The sequence below is a fragment of the Esox lucius genome, chromosome 7, assembly GCF_011004845.1.
Source record: "Esox lucius isolate fEsoLuc1 chromosome 7, fEsoLuc1.pri, whole genome shotgun sequence".
NCBI lineage: Eukaryota > Metazoa > Chordata > Actinopteri > Esociformes > Esocidae > Esox > Esox lucius.
This window is the reverse complement of record NC_047575.1, coordinates 26,458,804-26,476,737: the sequence shown is the minus strand read 5'-3', so window position 1 is coordinate 26,476,737 and position 17,934 is coordinate 26,458,804. Positions and strand designations below refer to the sequence as shown.

Genomic DNA, 17,934 nt, shown 5'->3' with positions numbered 1-17,934 from the left:
AAGGAAAGAAAAATGTCCAATGGTCTCTTAATTTTTTCCAGCATTGTATGGGTCATTAGGGGTGTTACTAGGGTTTCAGCAGTTCACTGGTGAACAACTTCTTATTAGTCGTCTGCTGTTTTAAGGTGTTTTTTTTGCAAGTTCCCGTGAGATAAAATGGGGCAAAAGGGCCCACATTTGCACGGTAGTACAGACCCATGGCCCACAACTTCTGACGCAATGCCATGCAAATTGGCCTCACGGTGGCACTGTCACTAGACTTCAAAGTTGCACTTTTTGCAACCTCACAATGCCCACCCAATATGAGCTAGAGTCTTGAAAATTGGTACAAAGGTCCATCTCCTCACTATAATTTTTTTTTTGCCAATGAGACCCATAAAGTCTGCCGTGATGGGTTTTCTGCCATTTTGATTTTGTGAAAAATACTTAAAACGCTACTCCTATGGCACCAAGTGACCGATGTTCACGTTATTTAGTATTTGGCATCTAAGGACAAATGCCCTCAAACGCTATATAAACAGGCATGTAGGTAAAAAAAAACATGGCCGCTATTGACCAATAAACATGTGCAGGGGCGGGGTTTTGCACATTTATGCACAACTACTACAAGGTTAATGATAATATAATTCTACTTGGTATGTATATTGACAAAAATGACCGCAATTTGGCGCTATTGAGGTTTTCCAAATATGCTAGTTCAATCTTCTTATGGAACATATTTGCAATTGGAATACATTAACTTTCCTGTTATGTTTTTTCAGCCATTTTGAATTTGTGAAAAACCCTTAAAACACTTCTCCTATGGCACCAAATGTCCGATATTCACTTGAATTAATATATGGCATCTACGGTCAAAGGTCTTCAAAATGTATATATTCACTAGGTCAGTAAGACAAAAAACGCTATTGACCTATGAACTTGGATAGATTTATGGTTTTGCGCATATAGGCACAGAATTCCTACACGCTTAATCAGATTTTATTTTAACTTCACAATCTTTAGACGACAATGTGCCTAATTCTCGTCTAATCAACAATGTGTCTAATTGTTTTGCCACAAGATTTTTTTTGACATATGCAACCTTACGACACTCATCCGGCTTGAGTTAGAGCCCTGAAAAGAGGTTGTGAACTCCATCTCCTTACACAGAAAGTATTTGCCATTGGAAGCCATTAACTCCATCATTTTGAATATGTACAAACGCTCAAACTTCATACATCTAGCCCCAAATGTTACTTTATATTTTGCCTGTACCTATGAAAATCTTTACATTTATATGAATGAAATCTGTTTGTGAAAGAACCTCGCCGCTGTTGACCAACGAACATGTGCAGGGCATAGTATTGCACATATTAGCACACAACTCGTACCCCAAAAATAATATTATAATCCAACTTGGTAGGTTTCTTTACAACCATGAAACAACCAAATGGGACCAAGCAATTTCCAAAGAACCACAAGGTGGCGCTATTAAGCTGGCCACATTTGCAAGCTCACATTGCACACTGTGTGAGTAAAAGTCTGAGAAGAGGTATGTAAGGTAATCTCACAAATAAAATGTTTGCCATTGGAAGCCTTAAAGTTCACCGTGATGGACAGTTTGAAATAATAATCCATGTCACATTTGATACTAATGCGTTCATGTGCATTTCCCAGCGTAAATGGTGCAATTAGGATGTCATGTGCTGTTTGCTGAAACCCGCTCAATGCTGCTTGCAGCTTTAATTTATCAATTATAACTTCCTCCCAGATTGCATAATGGTCAAAGGATAATTTGATAAATCTCACTTTATTTATGCATACAAAAGTGTGCATAAGTACAAAGGTATAATTGTTTCTATGCAATATTGATAAATGAGGCCCCAGACGACTGGCAATCTACAAAAGACATCATCCCACTAAACTCAGCCCAAGAGCTGACAAGAAGATAGAAGTCTCTAAGAACCCCAGGGTAACATCAAGGAATCTACAGGCCTCTCTTGCCAAAAGCAACATCTAAGTGCATGAGTCAACTTTCAGAAATAAACTGCACAAACCTAGAATATATGGTAGATCAGGAAAGAAGCCTCTGCTCTCAAAAAAAAGAATATTAGGACACAACTGACATTGGTCAGACACCAAGGTAAAGACCAAACCTACTGAAACAATCTACTCTAGACAGATCAAAGATGAGGTTTTGACCAAAAGCCAGGGGCCATGTTTTGCAAAAACAAAATACTGCCTTTGAACAGAAGAACATCATACCTCAAGAACTCTCTGGTAAAATACAGAATTCATGGTTCACTCAATGATGGCAAGTTGGCCTGGCCCTGAGGCAGCAAAGCAGTCCCAAACCATAATGCCACCGCCTCAATGCTTTAGGTGACGCCATCTGTCAAAAAGCTAAAGCGGTACCAAACATGCATCTTGCAACAGGTCAATAATTCAAAACATATAAGCAAAGCTACAACAGAATGCCCCAAAGAAATGAAAAAGTGTTTTATCTTACTGAAATGTTGCGGGGGACTAGAAGTGGGGCGTGGATGCAAGAAAGACCTCGAATATGACAGTTAAAGCAGTAATATAAAGAGATGGCTAATATTCTTGTAATGACAGTTACAAGAAGCAGCTCCTGGAAGTTATTTCAGCCAAAGGGGCCAAAACATCAGCTACTGAAGCTAGCCATTTACTTTTTTCTGTAGATTATGTATAATCTTTCAATGTTATTTGCTAAATTAGGTTGTCTTTATCTGTCAAAAGTGTTGAAGTGAATATTACATGCCCATGTCCAAATATTTAAGAAAAAAATAGAACTTTCTAGAGGATGTACTTCTTCACATGACTTGCCAGGTCAATTCTCAATTCCATTCAAACAGTCAAATTAGAAACATAACGGAGATTCTCTAGTTCAGGGATCATCAACTCTTACCCTCAAAGGGCCGAAGCCTGCTCGTTTTCTGTTCTACCTCATTGTTAATTGGACCCACCTGGTCTCAGGTCAAAATAGATCCATGATTACAGGGTTGCAATGAAAAAAATACAGTGGACCTGGCTTCAAGGGCCAGAGTTGATGATCCCTGCTTTAGTTTGAGAACGTTGACAAGAGAACCAGGAAGCTCTCCTATAAGAGCAGGAATCATCTGCATTTGCACCGGGTTGAAGTTTCCCTTAGATCTAGGATAGTTTCAACACACCCATTCCTACCTATAACCTTTTATATAGGAAATGCTAAACTGATCCATGTTTAGATAGGAACCTTCCCCTACGGCTTGGTATCCGTTCAAAGAGAAGCTACTGGGAAAGGGAATAGATTGGATAAACCGGTACCTGTGCTCCTGGAGCCTGGCCGAAAGGGTTGGCTGGTCTCATGACTGGCTGGCTATACATCATGGTGGGCTGGGTCATCATGGCCATGGAACCCATCTGGGGAGGCTGGAGGAAGACAAGACAAGTTTCACAAAATTCTTGGAATTAAGAATATGGAATTAAACATGTTTTTTGGGGGTGAAGAAACGCTTGCATTATTTTAGTAAAACTTGACGGGTTAACGTAGTAGTCTCAAGTACAGTGACATTTTAACTGAACAAATCCTTGTGGTAACTGTTCTAAGCTGATTTGACTGGTTACTGATTACCTATAGTTCAAATATAGCTACGTAATGAAACTGGAACACTGGCAGTATAAGTTTATCACTACAGCCGAATCAGCTCATCGACTGATGCATTTCTAAAGTATGATTAAGGCTTGGCATCAGTCATTACAAGATGGGCAATGTCCCTGTCCCTTTTCCATTAGATTCGTCATGGACCTTTTGGCTCATCAGTAGGTGTAGAAATTAACAAGAACATAACCCACACATCAATGTGCAATACAATGTCACACTTTGGTCCTAATGTCACACAAAAGATAAAAAACAAATCAAAAACAATGGTAAATGTCAATGCCGAAGCTACAGCAAAAAGGGAGAGGGTTATTTCAGAAATACATTTGCCATTTTCAATAAGGGAAGTATGTGTACAGTAGCTTCTGCTGTCAAAGTCCATGCAAGCACGTAACCTTTAAAGACCACCTTACCACCAGCTAGTATCGAAAATCTATCACCAGATCTACCTGAAATAAGCACTTAGGCACACGTTTGAAAGAATGCTTGCGGGAACGCATTCCAGAGCGATGCAATTAACCTGCAGAACAGACAGCAGGGTGATGCTTTAACAGGTTAAAATCGCCTTGACTATTTTGCTGGCTTACTGCCCGCAGGAAATTGAGCCGACGTCATATCCAGGGAGACGGTCAACCCTAACAGAACTAAGAACCCCAGAAACCAGGACAGGGAGATAGAATGGGGAGCCTTCTGTACATCAGGCCATCAGGTATCTGGCTATTGTGGTCAAAAGAAAACCAACAACCTGAAAACCTGTGTATTTCATGTGTTTCCTATGTATGGATGAACAATTATTACTTGATAATTACCCGAGGACTCAATAAGGTAAGAACAGACGTCTGGGCACGTGGAGGGAATGTTTGTCTACATATTCTCCAGCAGGGTGAAGGGAAGCATCAGCAGTAAAGCCTCACTTGCAAACTTTAAGGACCTACAGTAGATCTCTCAGCAGGATAAAGACTAGACCTGCTGACTGGGCGTATTCTGATGAATATAAACAACTATTTATATATATGTTAAGTAGTTAGACCCTTTCCTCCATTCTCACAATAAGCGCCAGTGAATTATCAAGGATTATAACATGTTGGTTTTCCCCAAACACTGGGCACAGCCTTTAAGTGACCAACACATCGATCCCCTGCATCCATGGCACTATCATTCTGCATAGCAACCAATTCATTTCAATCACATTCCAAACATACATTCAGTAAACACATTTTGAGCAGATGGTGTACAGACTAGCACTGGTTTATACGACTGAACATTATGTGCACACATGCAAAAATCGCTCTACATTATGGTCAGAGCCAACTAAATATGCCCGAAGTCTGATCTGCAGCCAAACGTGTTTCAAAAGGGTTCTAATGCATGGCGGTGTCACAACGGAGAGAGGATCAACCCCCTGAAAATACTCACCATTCCATATGCCATCATTCCCGTCGGCGTGGTTGCAGGGAAGGCCATGACAGATGGTGCCTGAGATGACAAAGATGGCCTCACAAAATGAACAAGGACACTTGACACGCATTCATGTGTATTAACTTCATGAATAACTTTAGCAGAAAACGGGCGCAAATTCTAAGTCAGTTTGCTCCGTATAGTGCCGCCTTCTTCCTTAAACAACCTACCTATGTTCATCTCTGACAAGCTACAATTGTCCCTTTTACATACTTCCACTTTGGCAAGACTGATATGGCTGCCCTTATTCCCCCTAGCTTACTCTGACAGAGTGTGTCAGGCCTAACCAGAAAGAGCCAGAGTGAGGGTGAAAGTAAGAGTGCTGAAGCAAGAAGCCCCTACTTGCAGGTGCAGGGCTGCTCTGCTGAAAAAAGACAGACGGGAGGGGTTGGTGGTGGAGCGGGCTGTTACAGAAACTGGTAGACTCTCAAACAGCCCCCACAGTAGTAACAAGCGCTGATTTGTTTCAGTTGCATGAATAGACTAGGAAATGTTTAAATTAGCAATCAAGCTATTGGAAAGTGGCCAGATGGAACAAGTGGACGTATATAAAAGAAAGGTTGGCGTCCTTACATAGTCAGCACTTGTTTCTGTCCGTTGATCACAGATGTTTGCATAAAATCTTTCCTGGAACAAAATATTGGTCATGCAAACACATTGCAGACATTTCCTCAATTAGGAAAATATGCAGATTTTATTTAAATCTGCAGAAGCTAATTCTCTTCCAGGGTGAGTAAAAGATAAATAATATTAAATGTTACTTTAAACCACATTGGAAGTGTTTACATTTTCTTAACAGAAACCCGCTTTATTAATGAGAAGCCCAAAGGTTGACATGGTGTATGGCCAAATTAAACAACATTTGCACAAATATTTAGTTTAGTTGTTTTTACATGTCAAATGAGACTGACTAGACAGAACATTCCTGTTCCTGTATAAGCATTAAATGCCTGCTTTCCAAAGCTTTAAATGGTGATTGACCAAGGTTACCATCATATTGAATGATTGATCTAACATTAACAGGATACTTGTTGATATTGATAATGAAGCCCTTTACCTACTTCACCAGAGTCCGTTGAACTCATTTGTATGCATGTGTGTAGTTGAAGGAAGCAGCTAACAAGCACTGCTGGAATTGGTAATTCTGGTTAGTGCATACCCTAGACTACCCTAGACTTATACTGGTTAGCACTGGCTATCCAAACTTCTTAACATCCCTCTTATTTGAAGTAGGTAAGTGGTTCAAATAAAAGTACCTCTGTAACGTACCACTGAATTGTCCAGTAGAAAAATCATTTTTAATCATTTTTACTCAGGGTTTTCACCAGCTTGTATTTAGAATAACCAACTAGAAATAATTAGTATTCAATGAAAGGTGATGTGTGGAGACTTGACAATTTGCCTGGTGCAAATGTTATCACAGAACCTCACGCAAATCATGGGTGAAGTCATACCGCAAGGATATGTCACCCTAGCCAGCTTTGATACTGCACTGGAAAGGCTGTTTTGAACACTTCAGAAAAAACGATGGCACCTCATCCATATCACTGGACAAAATGCCATGGTCTTTCCCGATTTTTTGAACATAGTTGATCATTATCACATTATATAAGCTAAATAGGCTGCATGTCTGTACTAAACAGTTGGTTTGTGATGGTGAGAACAAATGACCTGAGTAAGATGTAATCAGTAATAATCATGAAGGCAAAGCATGTTTTATTACAGTAGGTGTAAGGACTGTCCATAATTGACAGAACGGAGGAAAGTCATGACAGGTCATGCTGTGGCGTCTGTGTTAGATTGATTTGAGCAGGTCCATATGTGCCCATTGCGAAGGCCAAAGGTCAGAGAACATGTGGCTGGGTATATTTGTGGGGTTAATACCAGACATGCCAGCTTCGGGCAAAGAACCGGAAATGGTACAACCAATGTGACTTACGTATTGTGGGAAATGCAAGACGTTCTGTATTTTTTCCCCCAGGAGAACAATTATACAATGCAACAGACATTTAAGACAGAGATTAGAAAATATAGCAACAAACTGTGTTTGGTTAACACACACCTCTGTAAGAGTTTGGGTTGGGTAATAAATAGCACATTTATTTTCATAAACTCAATTAATATTGAACAATGCATTAAATCTGTAGACACTATATTATAAAGGAACATACCAAGGTGGAAGGGTTCCATGTGGTAGAGGGAGCAGTCTTTGGTTGCCAATTGTTTCCACCAGTCAACTTCTTCTCACCAGGCTGACTCCAATGAATATCACTACAAAGGAAATGGAAGTGACTTAATCCAACTCTCTTCTATCAGTTTGAGGAGAATACACATGAATAATAAATCATATACACATCTAATTGTAAGCCCAGTTCGGTTATTTCACTCTTACTTTTTTGCCACGCCATTACCAATTCCCAAATCTAAAAATGAAAGAAAATAATTTGTTATAAACAAACTATCCTGTCACACTTCCTCTGGAGGCTGTTAAAATTCACATAGGACCATTACAGGACCATTATAGTAGTATGAGAAAAACCTAAGGACACATACTGCCCACAAGGTTGGCCAAGGACGAGTCGAGATCGTCGGACACGAGCTTCCCAGGCTGCTGCCCACTCGGGGTTAGCCCCTGGCTGGACGAGGAGGCCACTGTGGGTTTCAGGATGCCACCTAAAACATCGTCTTAAGGAAAGGGGCAGGAGGGAGGGGGGGTAAAAGACACGTAACGCCACGGACGATACACAACAACAGTTACACAGACGAGACAGGACAGAAGATGTGGTATGCATGAGCGGAGCGTGGTTTTCGCCAGTGAAAATAACACTGAAGTTGCTGGCAGTCCAGGACTAAGGAGTAAGGTCAACTCACCCAGTCATGCATACGCCATGCAAAAGCCAAGACCCAAAGTGTGATCATCCAATGGACGAGGGAGAGAAACAGAACACTGGTGAGATTGTGAGCAAAGCACTAGTAAGCTCTACATATGTACATGTTCTGCTCTTCGCTATATGCTGTACGTAGCACCAAAAGGCCCTCTGCTGCCAAATGTTCCTGTGGTGTGCTTATGACTTTATGAGTAGAATTACTTAGCATGCTGTGGACCAGAGAGAGGTTGGAATTGTGCCAAAAAACACCAATAAAAAGTTCAAAAGGCACCAGAGCAAACATTGCCATGTCTGAAACCTGCCCTGAGGGCAGGCTGTGCCTTGCCATACAAAATAAAAATAAAATGCTTCTGGAAAACTTGGAAGCAAATCATTCATGACCATATTTCATGATGGTATACTCAATGATTGTTAAAGCATGAACTGCAAGTATTTTCCAAAACATCAATGCCCTGAGCACAGATGGCCCACAATGTGAGTCATGCCCAGTCATGAGGTGATTCCACACTGATCATTACAGAGACCCGTGTCAAACTGCATTAACTCGTGTCCTGCTCTTTGGAGTTTCTGGCTGGGTATCTTTAAAAAGCACTTTGTCACAATAGCTGATTTAAATGATTGATTGTCAAAGCATGTGGAGCATGTGCATGTGAAAAGAGGGATGAGACAAAAACAGGAATGAGAGATCCTCACCAGCAGAGTCCACACTGTTGGCTGAGACAGAGTTGTTGCCAAACACAGAGTCAAAGTCCACATTAAGGCCTCTGGCAGTCTGGGGAAGCGGGGTGGGAGAAACCGAGAACCCTGGGAAGCAAAAGAGGAGGCAGACATTAACTGGTTGAGCCGTTTAGTCATCTAGGGAAAGACGGTAGTGTTGGTTTCATTCAATGACGTAAGCATGGCGGTGCCGCCGCCTTCTGACAACCTGCTGACAATCTTGTGTCCATTCAAATCTCCGCTGCACACCAAAACATTTTCAGGCCAGTGAGAGGAGAACACCAGTACTCACCCCCAAATAGACCAGCTACAGCAGGGGGTTCAGATTGGAAGAGAGGAGTGGTGGGGTAAGATGTTGGCCCACAAAAGGAGTCTGACACAGCCAGAGTGAAGCAGCAGGGTGGAAGGCAAAGAGAGGGTTTTAGAAGACAGAGACTGAGAAACAGTTTAGAAATTAAAAGAAATAGATGGAGATATGGCACAAGAAAAGTAAAGATAGATTTGAATTTAGATGTCAAATCTAGCTGACAGTTCACTTCAGCTTGTCGAGAGGTTAAACGCAACACATTTAAATGTTAGCACTAAAACTACCCAAGCTTGAGCAAACAGGAACACAGCGTTGGGTTAGAATGCTATGTTTCCAGGGGCTCCAGAAAACATAGGTCAGAGGTCAAAGTACCTGAGATAAACTGCTCTATCCTCACTGTGGGAGAATTACCAGATGCAATGGAAGTGCTTGAATCAATAAAGGGATTGTAATGATCTAGAAAATAAAACAAAACATGGACATGGACATTCAAGAAACATGGATTTCTTTTCTGCTTCAAATTTTAATAATGCAAAAAGAGACATAAGTCAATGAACATGCATGGGTGAAATAAAGATTGCAAGGCTCATGGTCAACGACATTTCAAAACGTGCCGTGCCATAGCACGCTGTCAAAGGCCAAAAAAATGCTATCCTATTTTGTTAATGATGCTCATCCTTATGAAGTTCATAATCAATCAATACATTTAATTGATTATGAAGTTCCTCTGTAGCAGCTGATGTAATGCAAGTTCCCCTCAATAGGTATTAATTCTTGGATGGACAAATATGAGGTGAATGGGTTCCAAGCATATAAGATGACCCCATGGCGGACTCGTCTTTTGGGAGCTCTATACAGGATTTGGTTAGGGTGTACAACACCTTGCAGCAAAACATTAGTAACCCTCCTCTGGACAGCAAAGAGAAAAATATATTTAAATACCCAGCCCGGTAAAATATCTTGATAATCAAATATTTTCACACTTCACAAATAACACTGAAATCAAGAAAATTCCCTTTTTGAGAAAGAGCTGCTCGTAATGTCAACATAAGAAACTACAGACAAGAGCATATGCAAATTGATTTCATAGGGTTGGTGGTAAGAAAATGTTTAACAGATCTTCATTTTTATTTTTAAATTCAAGTTTTACTCTCACGTTTGAAAGTTTTCATTTTGATCTAGATATTCCCTCCTATCAAGAAATGTTGCCTATGACCTCAACACCCATATACACCCACCCATCCATGCTCACAGGATAGCAGAAAGACTGATGTTACAGCTAAATGACAATGGAGAAAATGCCAGCAAACAACACCAAAGAAAGAAAATGATTTACCACCAAACACTTCATGACTGGGTGTCCTAGAACTAATACCGTCAGAAGACACAACAGGTAGATGGACAGCATCGACAACAGGATGTGTAAGGAAAGGATTAAAGTTTGGAATGGAGTCGTCAACAGCTTCTGTAGAAGTGAAAGGATCTACACAGTAAAGGGACAGGAACAGAATAAGGAGAACAGGTAGATGTTAGAAGAAAACGATGAGTCGATTCAAACAACCGATGAAGAAACAACACAGAACACAAACCCCGTCCATATCGTTTAGTGTTCAGAAATTCTCAAAATACTGTACAGTACCAAGGAAACAGAAGCAGAATGGGCCTGTTATCATGACTCAGCACACACACGCACGCTGTGGCAAACAATACTATCCATTAAACAGGACCGATGCATCTATAATTTAAACAGTGTGCCAGTTGAACATGTTAAAAACATTAAATTAATTCTACAGGTTTTAGTATGAGAGAACACGGTTTCCTAAAATATTTGTTTTACTTCAGAGTAGGGGCAGGTAACTAAATTCGGGTGTGGAAAGAATGTCAGAGCAGATTATCGTGGGTCATAAAAAATATTTTTAAAAAATAATATCTTACACCAAAACACAATAGGCAATCACAAAACCTCTTATTAGCATTGAAATCAGGAAATTAAATCAAACTTAGTTTTAGCTGAACACCAACAGGTACATAAAAATATGAAATCACCCCTGGTTTAGAGGGTCAACAAACAAGCTGCCAAGACAAACAGTTGCTCTGTATCTAATCGCTTAAACCGTATCAATATTTACATTCCTTTAACATGAGACAAAAGATTAAGATAAATGTGACTTATGTTGGCACTTCGATCATGAAGTTGAAACAATGCTATGAATGATGGACAACCCATGGAAGAACAATCAAACGGCTAACCAAATTGCTAAATTATGACAGTAATATGAACACATCAACTCATTCCAGTCATGATACAGTTATTACAGTTGATCTGCTGACAGTTTGCCAGCCAAACAGCCCAACAGATTTGATTTGTTGACTTAACCTGATATCAACCAATTTTACCCATTTCTGGAGATTGTGTGTGTGTGTGTGTGTGTGTGTGTGTGTGTGTGTGTGTGTGTGTGTGTGTGTGTGTAAAAGGAATATTCACCTCCCCAGGTGTTGGCTGTTGGAAGACCAGAGGAGAGGGCCAGTGCTTGCTGCTGGAACGCAGGCTGTAAATCCAGCAGGTCGTTGGCTGCCTTGGAAGTGCTGTGTGTGGTGGGGGGGGGGGGGGGGGGGTTGAGTTAGAACCCTGTGCCTTTTCAGAATTACAGTAAGCAGAGGAGACATGGACATGCACCTCAATCCTATGGTAACCACCCTCTTCCTTTCACACGTGCACACATGCTGAAGACGTCTGTTTATTTCAGTAGTATTGAAGTAGTTTCATTTATTAAGCTAGTATTGACGCTGGAGATGATTAACACACCACTGAGATGAACGAAGGGAAGCCATGGCACTACAGTTACGTCCCCCGGCATCCGTTTCATCAGAGGGCTACAGCCACCAGCCGGTGTTTGGAGAATACATGGGCAGGCCTATTAATAGGAGCGTTCGGCTCTACATGGACCTGGAATGGTCTAGCCTGGCTACTCTAGGAATAGGCCATGAGCTACTGAGCAGCAGCAAGCTGCTGTGGAAAGAGGGGGAGGTTTGCCTGCTCTAAATAGCCACTAGGCTATTGTTAAAACCCCTTCAGAGATCTGAAACAACTGGAAAGAGAAGCGGACGTGTTGGTGAGTGTGTACTCATTGGAATGGAATCACAGTACAAGGCAGGTCAATTCCATCACCCAAGTGAGGATCAATGATTTACCATTAGCCAGAGGTGGGGGACTCGAGTCACATGACTTGACTCGAGTCTGACTCGAGTCACAATTTTCAGGACTTGTGACTTGCTTGATTAAAGTATCAAAATGACTTGACTTTGACTTGAGAACAAGTTACTTGAAACTTGACTTGAAGTGGAAGACTCGACAATGACTTGAACTTATAATAAACAAACAGCAATAAAATTATTTTATGTGTTGTGACATCAGCACCACTAATCAGCGTATGTGCCTTTAACGCTGCACAATTCAAACCGCGCCAAACATGGCAGACAGTAACGTTAGTCGAGCTCCACAAATAGTATAGTTTGGATACAAGGACTTTGAACTGGACCGTGTGAATAAAAAAATATTTGCCAGATGCTAAATATGCAAAAACGTCAAATTTCATTCGTCATTTTAAGAACCACAAGGAAAGGTAAGAAAGTAATCTCTTTATATTCAGTTTCACTAAGATCTATAACGATTAAGTTACTAATGTAATGAATTCATATTTTGTTTGTCATAATTTGGCCTTGGTTGCATATTATGTTTTTTTTTTCTTGTTAGAAATGTGACCATTATCATTACTGAATACGTCTGGTAAATAGATTTAAGGGAATTTGACTATAACAGTGGCATAGCCTGAATTTTAATGTTGATGGGCATCTTAAAATGAGCGGGCATGTATATTCTTACACGTAGGCTATAATGTCTGTATTAAATGTGCGCATTTTCAAGTGTTTGTCGACTGCGCGTGGAAACTAAAAAGCATTGTGCTTACACCATAACAGTTAACTTCACTGCATGAAAGGCTAACACGAGGCGCCGATGTGATTACTAGCACCTAAACATTTCGAAGAGTTTTATTTTTTTACTCATACAGACAAGAATAATTACAGCGTAATTACATATTAGGCAGTTTTTCAGTCACAATAATTAGTTTATAAGGTTATTATTAGCCCTTATTACATGGATTGGCTGAATTCCAGTGCAGAATGCGTGTTATTTCTTGATAACAGACCGAAGCCATGAAAAACAGCGCGTTGCTATGGACGCAGCAGGATTCTAACCAGAGACGGAACGGTATTTGATTTTGAAATCGAGCTTCGCACCGAGCGCACGTCAGAAACAGAGGACAGCGTGTGTGTGTTCATCTCTTTAGTACTGTGACTTGAAACTTATAAGGACTCGACTTGACTTGCTTAGGGTGAACCCTTGACTTGACTTGCTTGATTTATCTGAACTGTGACTTGAGACTTGACTCGAGACTTGATGGTTAAGACTTGAGACTTGCTTGGACTTGACCATGTGTGACTTGTCCCCATCTCTGCCATTAGCATAAAAAAAGAAAACCATACCTTTTCGCTATTGGATGGCATATTGACCCAGTGGTGTGATCTGTTAGCTGACTGAGTGGCTAGTTAAGCGTCTCAGTCTATACAACTTTACATGTCTGATTGACGGACACCTAGCAGCACAGTCAATTAAGTCATTTACACACCAGCGTCATCACCACTCTGGCCATATGGCTAGCTAATCGACTAACACCTCGCTATGGCGGTCGCCCTGGGCAGACACTGGTGTTGATGGCCAAGCAGTGGTTTGGGTGAGTCAGGGTCGGCCGTTCAGCTGGGCCTAGGAGAGTGTATGTGGCGTTACCCGTTCGTTGTGCTGGGTGTGGAGAAGAGATCGATGGCCGGCGCCGTGTTGACACTACACCCGTCTGTGGACACGGGCGATGCAGCCGTGGTGGAAGAGGAAGGAGGACCCTTCTGGAGTTCCTTCAGGCGCTGCTCCTAGGTGGAACGGACCAAATTCAACAAACCAAAACACCCAAGCCTAGGAGACCTCTGGAGGCCTTAAGACAGAAATTACCTAGACAAATACTTCAGCTTTGGTCAGCGGTGGACTAAACACTCAAATGTGCTGACCACAGTGTTCGTTTGGATTCAAATGAGAGCCAAACCTTCTTTGAAGACATTCTGGTGAATTCTGCTATAGGAAAAGTTAAGACTTCAATTCCATAAACATAAACAAACTCCCTCAATATTGACTTCCGTTCCCCAATGGCAGAAAGTTGTTTCTTTTGATTCATCCGGGTTAATTATCAGTTAATGTTCTACAATATACCACCAGCCAAAAGAGATTAAATCCAATCTGGCATTTAGTGGAGAGAGCTACAGCGAGAGAATGCACACACTCTGAAAGGACAATGTACCTTCAATGCTTTTAGGCGGGCCTGCTCTTCCTCCAGAGCAGCCTGTTTTTCCCTCTCATCCACTCTGGTGAAAGATATGCCCGTGTTCGCGAGAGACGAGACGGCATTGGAAAGAGTGCTAGCCCTGGACAAACGGAAAGAAAGGAGGGGGGGTGGGGGTCAGTCAGTGGGGACTAGGAGGTTACGGTTTACTGGCCATTGTCAAAAGGGCAGGGCTGGCATTTTACAACTGCACACTGATAAGGGCTAAAACAGTAACAGATGGTAGGCAGATTTCTGCTTGAGAGGTATAGTTCTGTTACATAACACCCAACAGAAAACCTGTCCAAACACTGATAGGCTGTATATATTATAATGAATTCAAATTATATATTCATGAACGACAAGCAAGGTATTTATTAACACTACAAAAAAATTAAAATAACTCACAGGTCAATACTGTCTAGAAATCAATTGTCAAAAAACTTGGACAGCAGTAAGTTGGTGCCCAAGCAAGCCTGCTTGTCTGATAGCAGTGAGGGGTCATTTCAGTGTTCTTTTTGGGGGTTTGCAGTTTGCACACACCATTTTCTCCAGAGCAATTTGAAGTCCCGACATCGGAGCCCTTTTATTGTGATTGGTCAACCTTTGCAGTGACGGAAATTACGCAGGTTTCTTCCTCTTGGTAAAGCCATACATTGTTACTACCAGCTCATCACCCTTCACCATCAATAATATTGACGTTTTTTTCATGAACGTTTGATGGAAATGCTTTGGCTTACACACGCACAAAACTGCCAGCAAACAGAACGAGGAAGAACGTAACTTGATTTTGTCGAAGGGGAAAGAGACTACCTGCTGGCCGCCGTGGAATCCTTCACCTTCTTCCCTTCCAGTGAAGCCAGATGCTGCTCCAAGGCATCCAGAAGACTACTCGGGGCCTGTCACAACAGAAACACAGTGGACTGAAGACTACTCTGGGCCTGTCACAACAGAAACACAGTGGACTGAAGACTACTCTGGGCCTGTCACAACAGAAACACAGTGGACTGAAGACTACTCTGGGCCTGTCACAACAGAAACACAGTGGACTGAAGACTACTCTGGGCCTGTCACAACAGAAACACAGTGGACTGAAGACTACTCTGGGCCTGTCACAACAGAAACACAGTGGACTGAAGACTACTCTGGGCCTGTCACAACAGAAACACAGTGGACTGAAGACTACTCTGGGCCTGTCACAACAGAAACACAGTGGACTGAAGACTACTTGTTGCCTGTGACAACAATGGATTGAGAGGCGGGGGGGGGCACATCACGGTAAGCTGACTGACAGAAACACACACACAGTAAGCATGCCCAGCTACTTCACAATGCAGACAGAGAGAGCACATAGCAGCCTCAACAGTACAAACAAAGATGGGTAGATACTCACACAAACTGTAATCTGCAGATGGAAAGTTAAGGAGAGATACAGAATATAAAGGTGATGATTCTCAGAGATTATACATTTTTTTTGGGAGGGGAAGGTACCAAGGTAAAAAGATACAGTATGTGTTTATACAAAGCGAGAGAAAAAAGGCGATCTAAGAAAAAACACAGTTGTGTGTGTAAAGGACTTTGAGTGTGACCATCAGTAAAAACACTCAACTATATGTTATGCTAAAATATGATAATTTTCTGCCCCTACTTCATCCATCTTGGGTCAAGTCTACTCCACATATCCACAGGCCAAAAAAATGACCGCATAGAAGAGAATGTATCCACACTTCTCACCAAACCAACCAATTCACATGAGACAACCGGAAAGAAATAGGGATACAGAAACTGAACAGGGACAGATTCTGGCATTTCCTTAAAAGGGCGAGGGGTGTTCACATGCAGTGCGGGCCCAGCAGCCAGTGTTAAAGCTGGCCCAGCAGCCAGTGTTAAAGCTGGCCCAGCAGCCAGTGTTAAAGCTGGCCCAGCAGCCAGTGTTAAAGCTGGCCCAGCAGCCAGTGTTAAAGCTGGCCCAGCAGCCAGTGTTAAAGCTGGCCCAGCAGCCAGTGTTAAAGCTGGCCCAGCAGCCAGTGTTAAAGCTAGGGGGTTTGCAGCAGAGGTGAAGCCCTTTGGAAGGTCTGAGGTCTGCAGGAGGTGACAGGGTGAGGAGAGGCCGGCAGCCGGCGCACAGAGTCATGCAGATGAAGTCAAGCCCACAGGTTCAGCAGGGCTCTGTCTCAGTGCCGGAGAGACGAACGGTACACATAACCCTCAACCCCAGGCTAGCACAAACAGTTCGTATTCACCGGGGATAACAGGAACTAGAACGTGGCCTTAGTTAAGTATTTGTCATAGACTATAGTGAAACACACAACTGTAGCGGGTAGTTATAAAGCTGATACGCCCATAGCTATGAACTGTTGGTCTCTCCTTGTCAGTCTATTTGCTAATAAAGGCCAAGTAGGACGAGTTTCTCCTCTCTTTCATTTGGGTGGAAGTGTTGGACAGAGTTAAGATAGCAACAGGTCTTACCTGGGAAAGGTCTGGGATATCCCCACGATCAATTCCTACTTGCTGCAAGGATGGAGGGAGAGAACAGTCATTATGACCTACAGGTAAAACCAAATGAAGTTAAAGAAAAACCAAGTCAGTTTGAAGGGTGGGATCTTACTTCGGCTACTTTGAGGAATTCAGAGATTCTTGTCATACGGGTTAGGAATTTCTTGTAGATGTCAAGGCCTTCCTTGCATTGAGTTTTCTTCATGTCAAAGTACTTTTCTGCAAAATGAAAATAAGTGATAATAAAGCACTGGAATTCAACCAAAATAATGGTGAAAATTCACTGGTATAACAAATATGATCAAACCAGGGTTAAATAAAATCTATAAATTCCACAAAGTTCTGTCATGTAAATCTTTGTTACAAAACATTAATTTAACTACTCTGGATATCAAGCTGCATGCAATACCAGTTTGATCACCAGCAATGGGCTTAATACAATGTTCACATAGCGCTTTTGGACAATTATTTAAAATAAAACCAAAAACAAAACATCCTTTAGATATTTAATAGCAGATAATAAAAAGGGGGAAATCGCCTAAGAGTCTAACCCAAATAGAGACCACACATCACCAAGCACAACTGCAGCTAAAACAGGGTTGTAGCTGAACAGTCTTTTAGTCAGCACAAAGCCTGGTAGATTGGAGCCGACTGACGCTGAGTGGCCAGAGATAGAGCATCAACCCAAGACAACAGGGTGCAAAGGTGTCCTTGCACGAGTGCTGCTCTGCGGTAATGATACTGCAATAAGGACTTTGCTTCGACGAGCCGGGACCCATTGAGAGCCGGAAGGCGGGAGCACTTACCCAGAAGGTTAATAATGCCTTCGTTGTAGGCAGCAAACAGCCGAATAGAGTCTTTGAACAGGAGCATGAAGGCAGCATTGATCACTCCGTTGGTGAGCTCATTGGCGTTGACCTGCGATGGAGACGGGATCCAAAGCGGAATGAATTGACAGTCAAATGACAGAGCATTCAAAGCGTTCTGACTCAGAGGTCAGTG

General features: G+C 41.9%; 1 protein-coding gene across 24 annotated transcripts in view; it reads right to left on the bottom strand.

Moving 5' to 3' along the window:
- Positions 1-17,934, bottom strand: part of picalma (phosphatidylinositol binding clathrin assembly protein a) — a 43,013-nt gene that overhangs the window by 4,572 nt on the left and 20,507 nt on the right. For 3 of the 24 annotated variants that reach the window (XM_034293140.1, XM_034293148.1, XM_034293141.1), the window contains 18 exons: positions 17,739-17,850; positions 17,045-17,151; positions 16,906-16,947; positions 15,830-15,841; positions 15,250-15,335; positions 14,416-14,539; positions 13,857-13,993; positions 11,496-11,596; positions 10,347-10,493; positions 9,383-9,466; positions 8,996-9,076; positions 8,680-8,790; positions 7,652-7,783; positions 7,491-7,521; positions 7,270-7,369; positions 7,038-7,061; positions 5,057-5,116; positions 3,307-3,411 (listed from right to left, as the gene is read on the bottom strand). In XM_034293140.1, coding sequence (XP_034149031.1) covers positions 3,307-3,411; positions 5,057-5,116; positions 7,038-7,061; positions 7,270-7,369; positions 7,491-7,521; positions 7,652-7,783; positions 8,680-8,790; positions 8,996-9,076; positions 9,383-9,466; positions 10,347-10,493; positions 11,496-11,596; positions 13,857-13,993; positions 14,416-14,539; positions 15,250-15,335; positions 15,830-15,841; positions 16,906-16,947; positions 17,045-17,151; positions 17,739-17,850 — 1,596 coding nt within the window. Of the gene's footprint in view, positions 1-3,306; positions 3,412-5,056; positions 5,117-7,037; positions 7,062-7,269; positions 7,370-7,486; positions 7,522-7,651; positions 7,784-8,679; positions 8,791-8,995; positions 9,077-9,382; positions 9,467-10,346; positions 10,494-11,495; positions 11,597-13,856; positions 13,994-14,415; positions 14,540-15,249; positions 15,336-15,829; positions 15,842-16,905; positions 16,948-17,044; positions 17,152-17,738; positions 17,851-17,934 lie in introns of those variants that run through there. The other 21 variants (XM_034293144.1, XM_034293146.1, XM_034293142.1 and 18 more) reach the window with 21 other exon arrangements.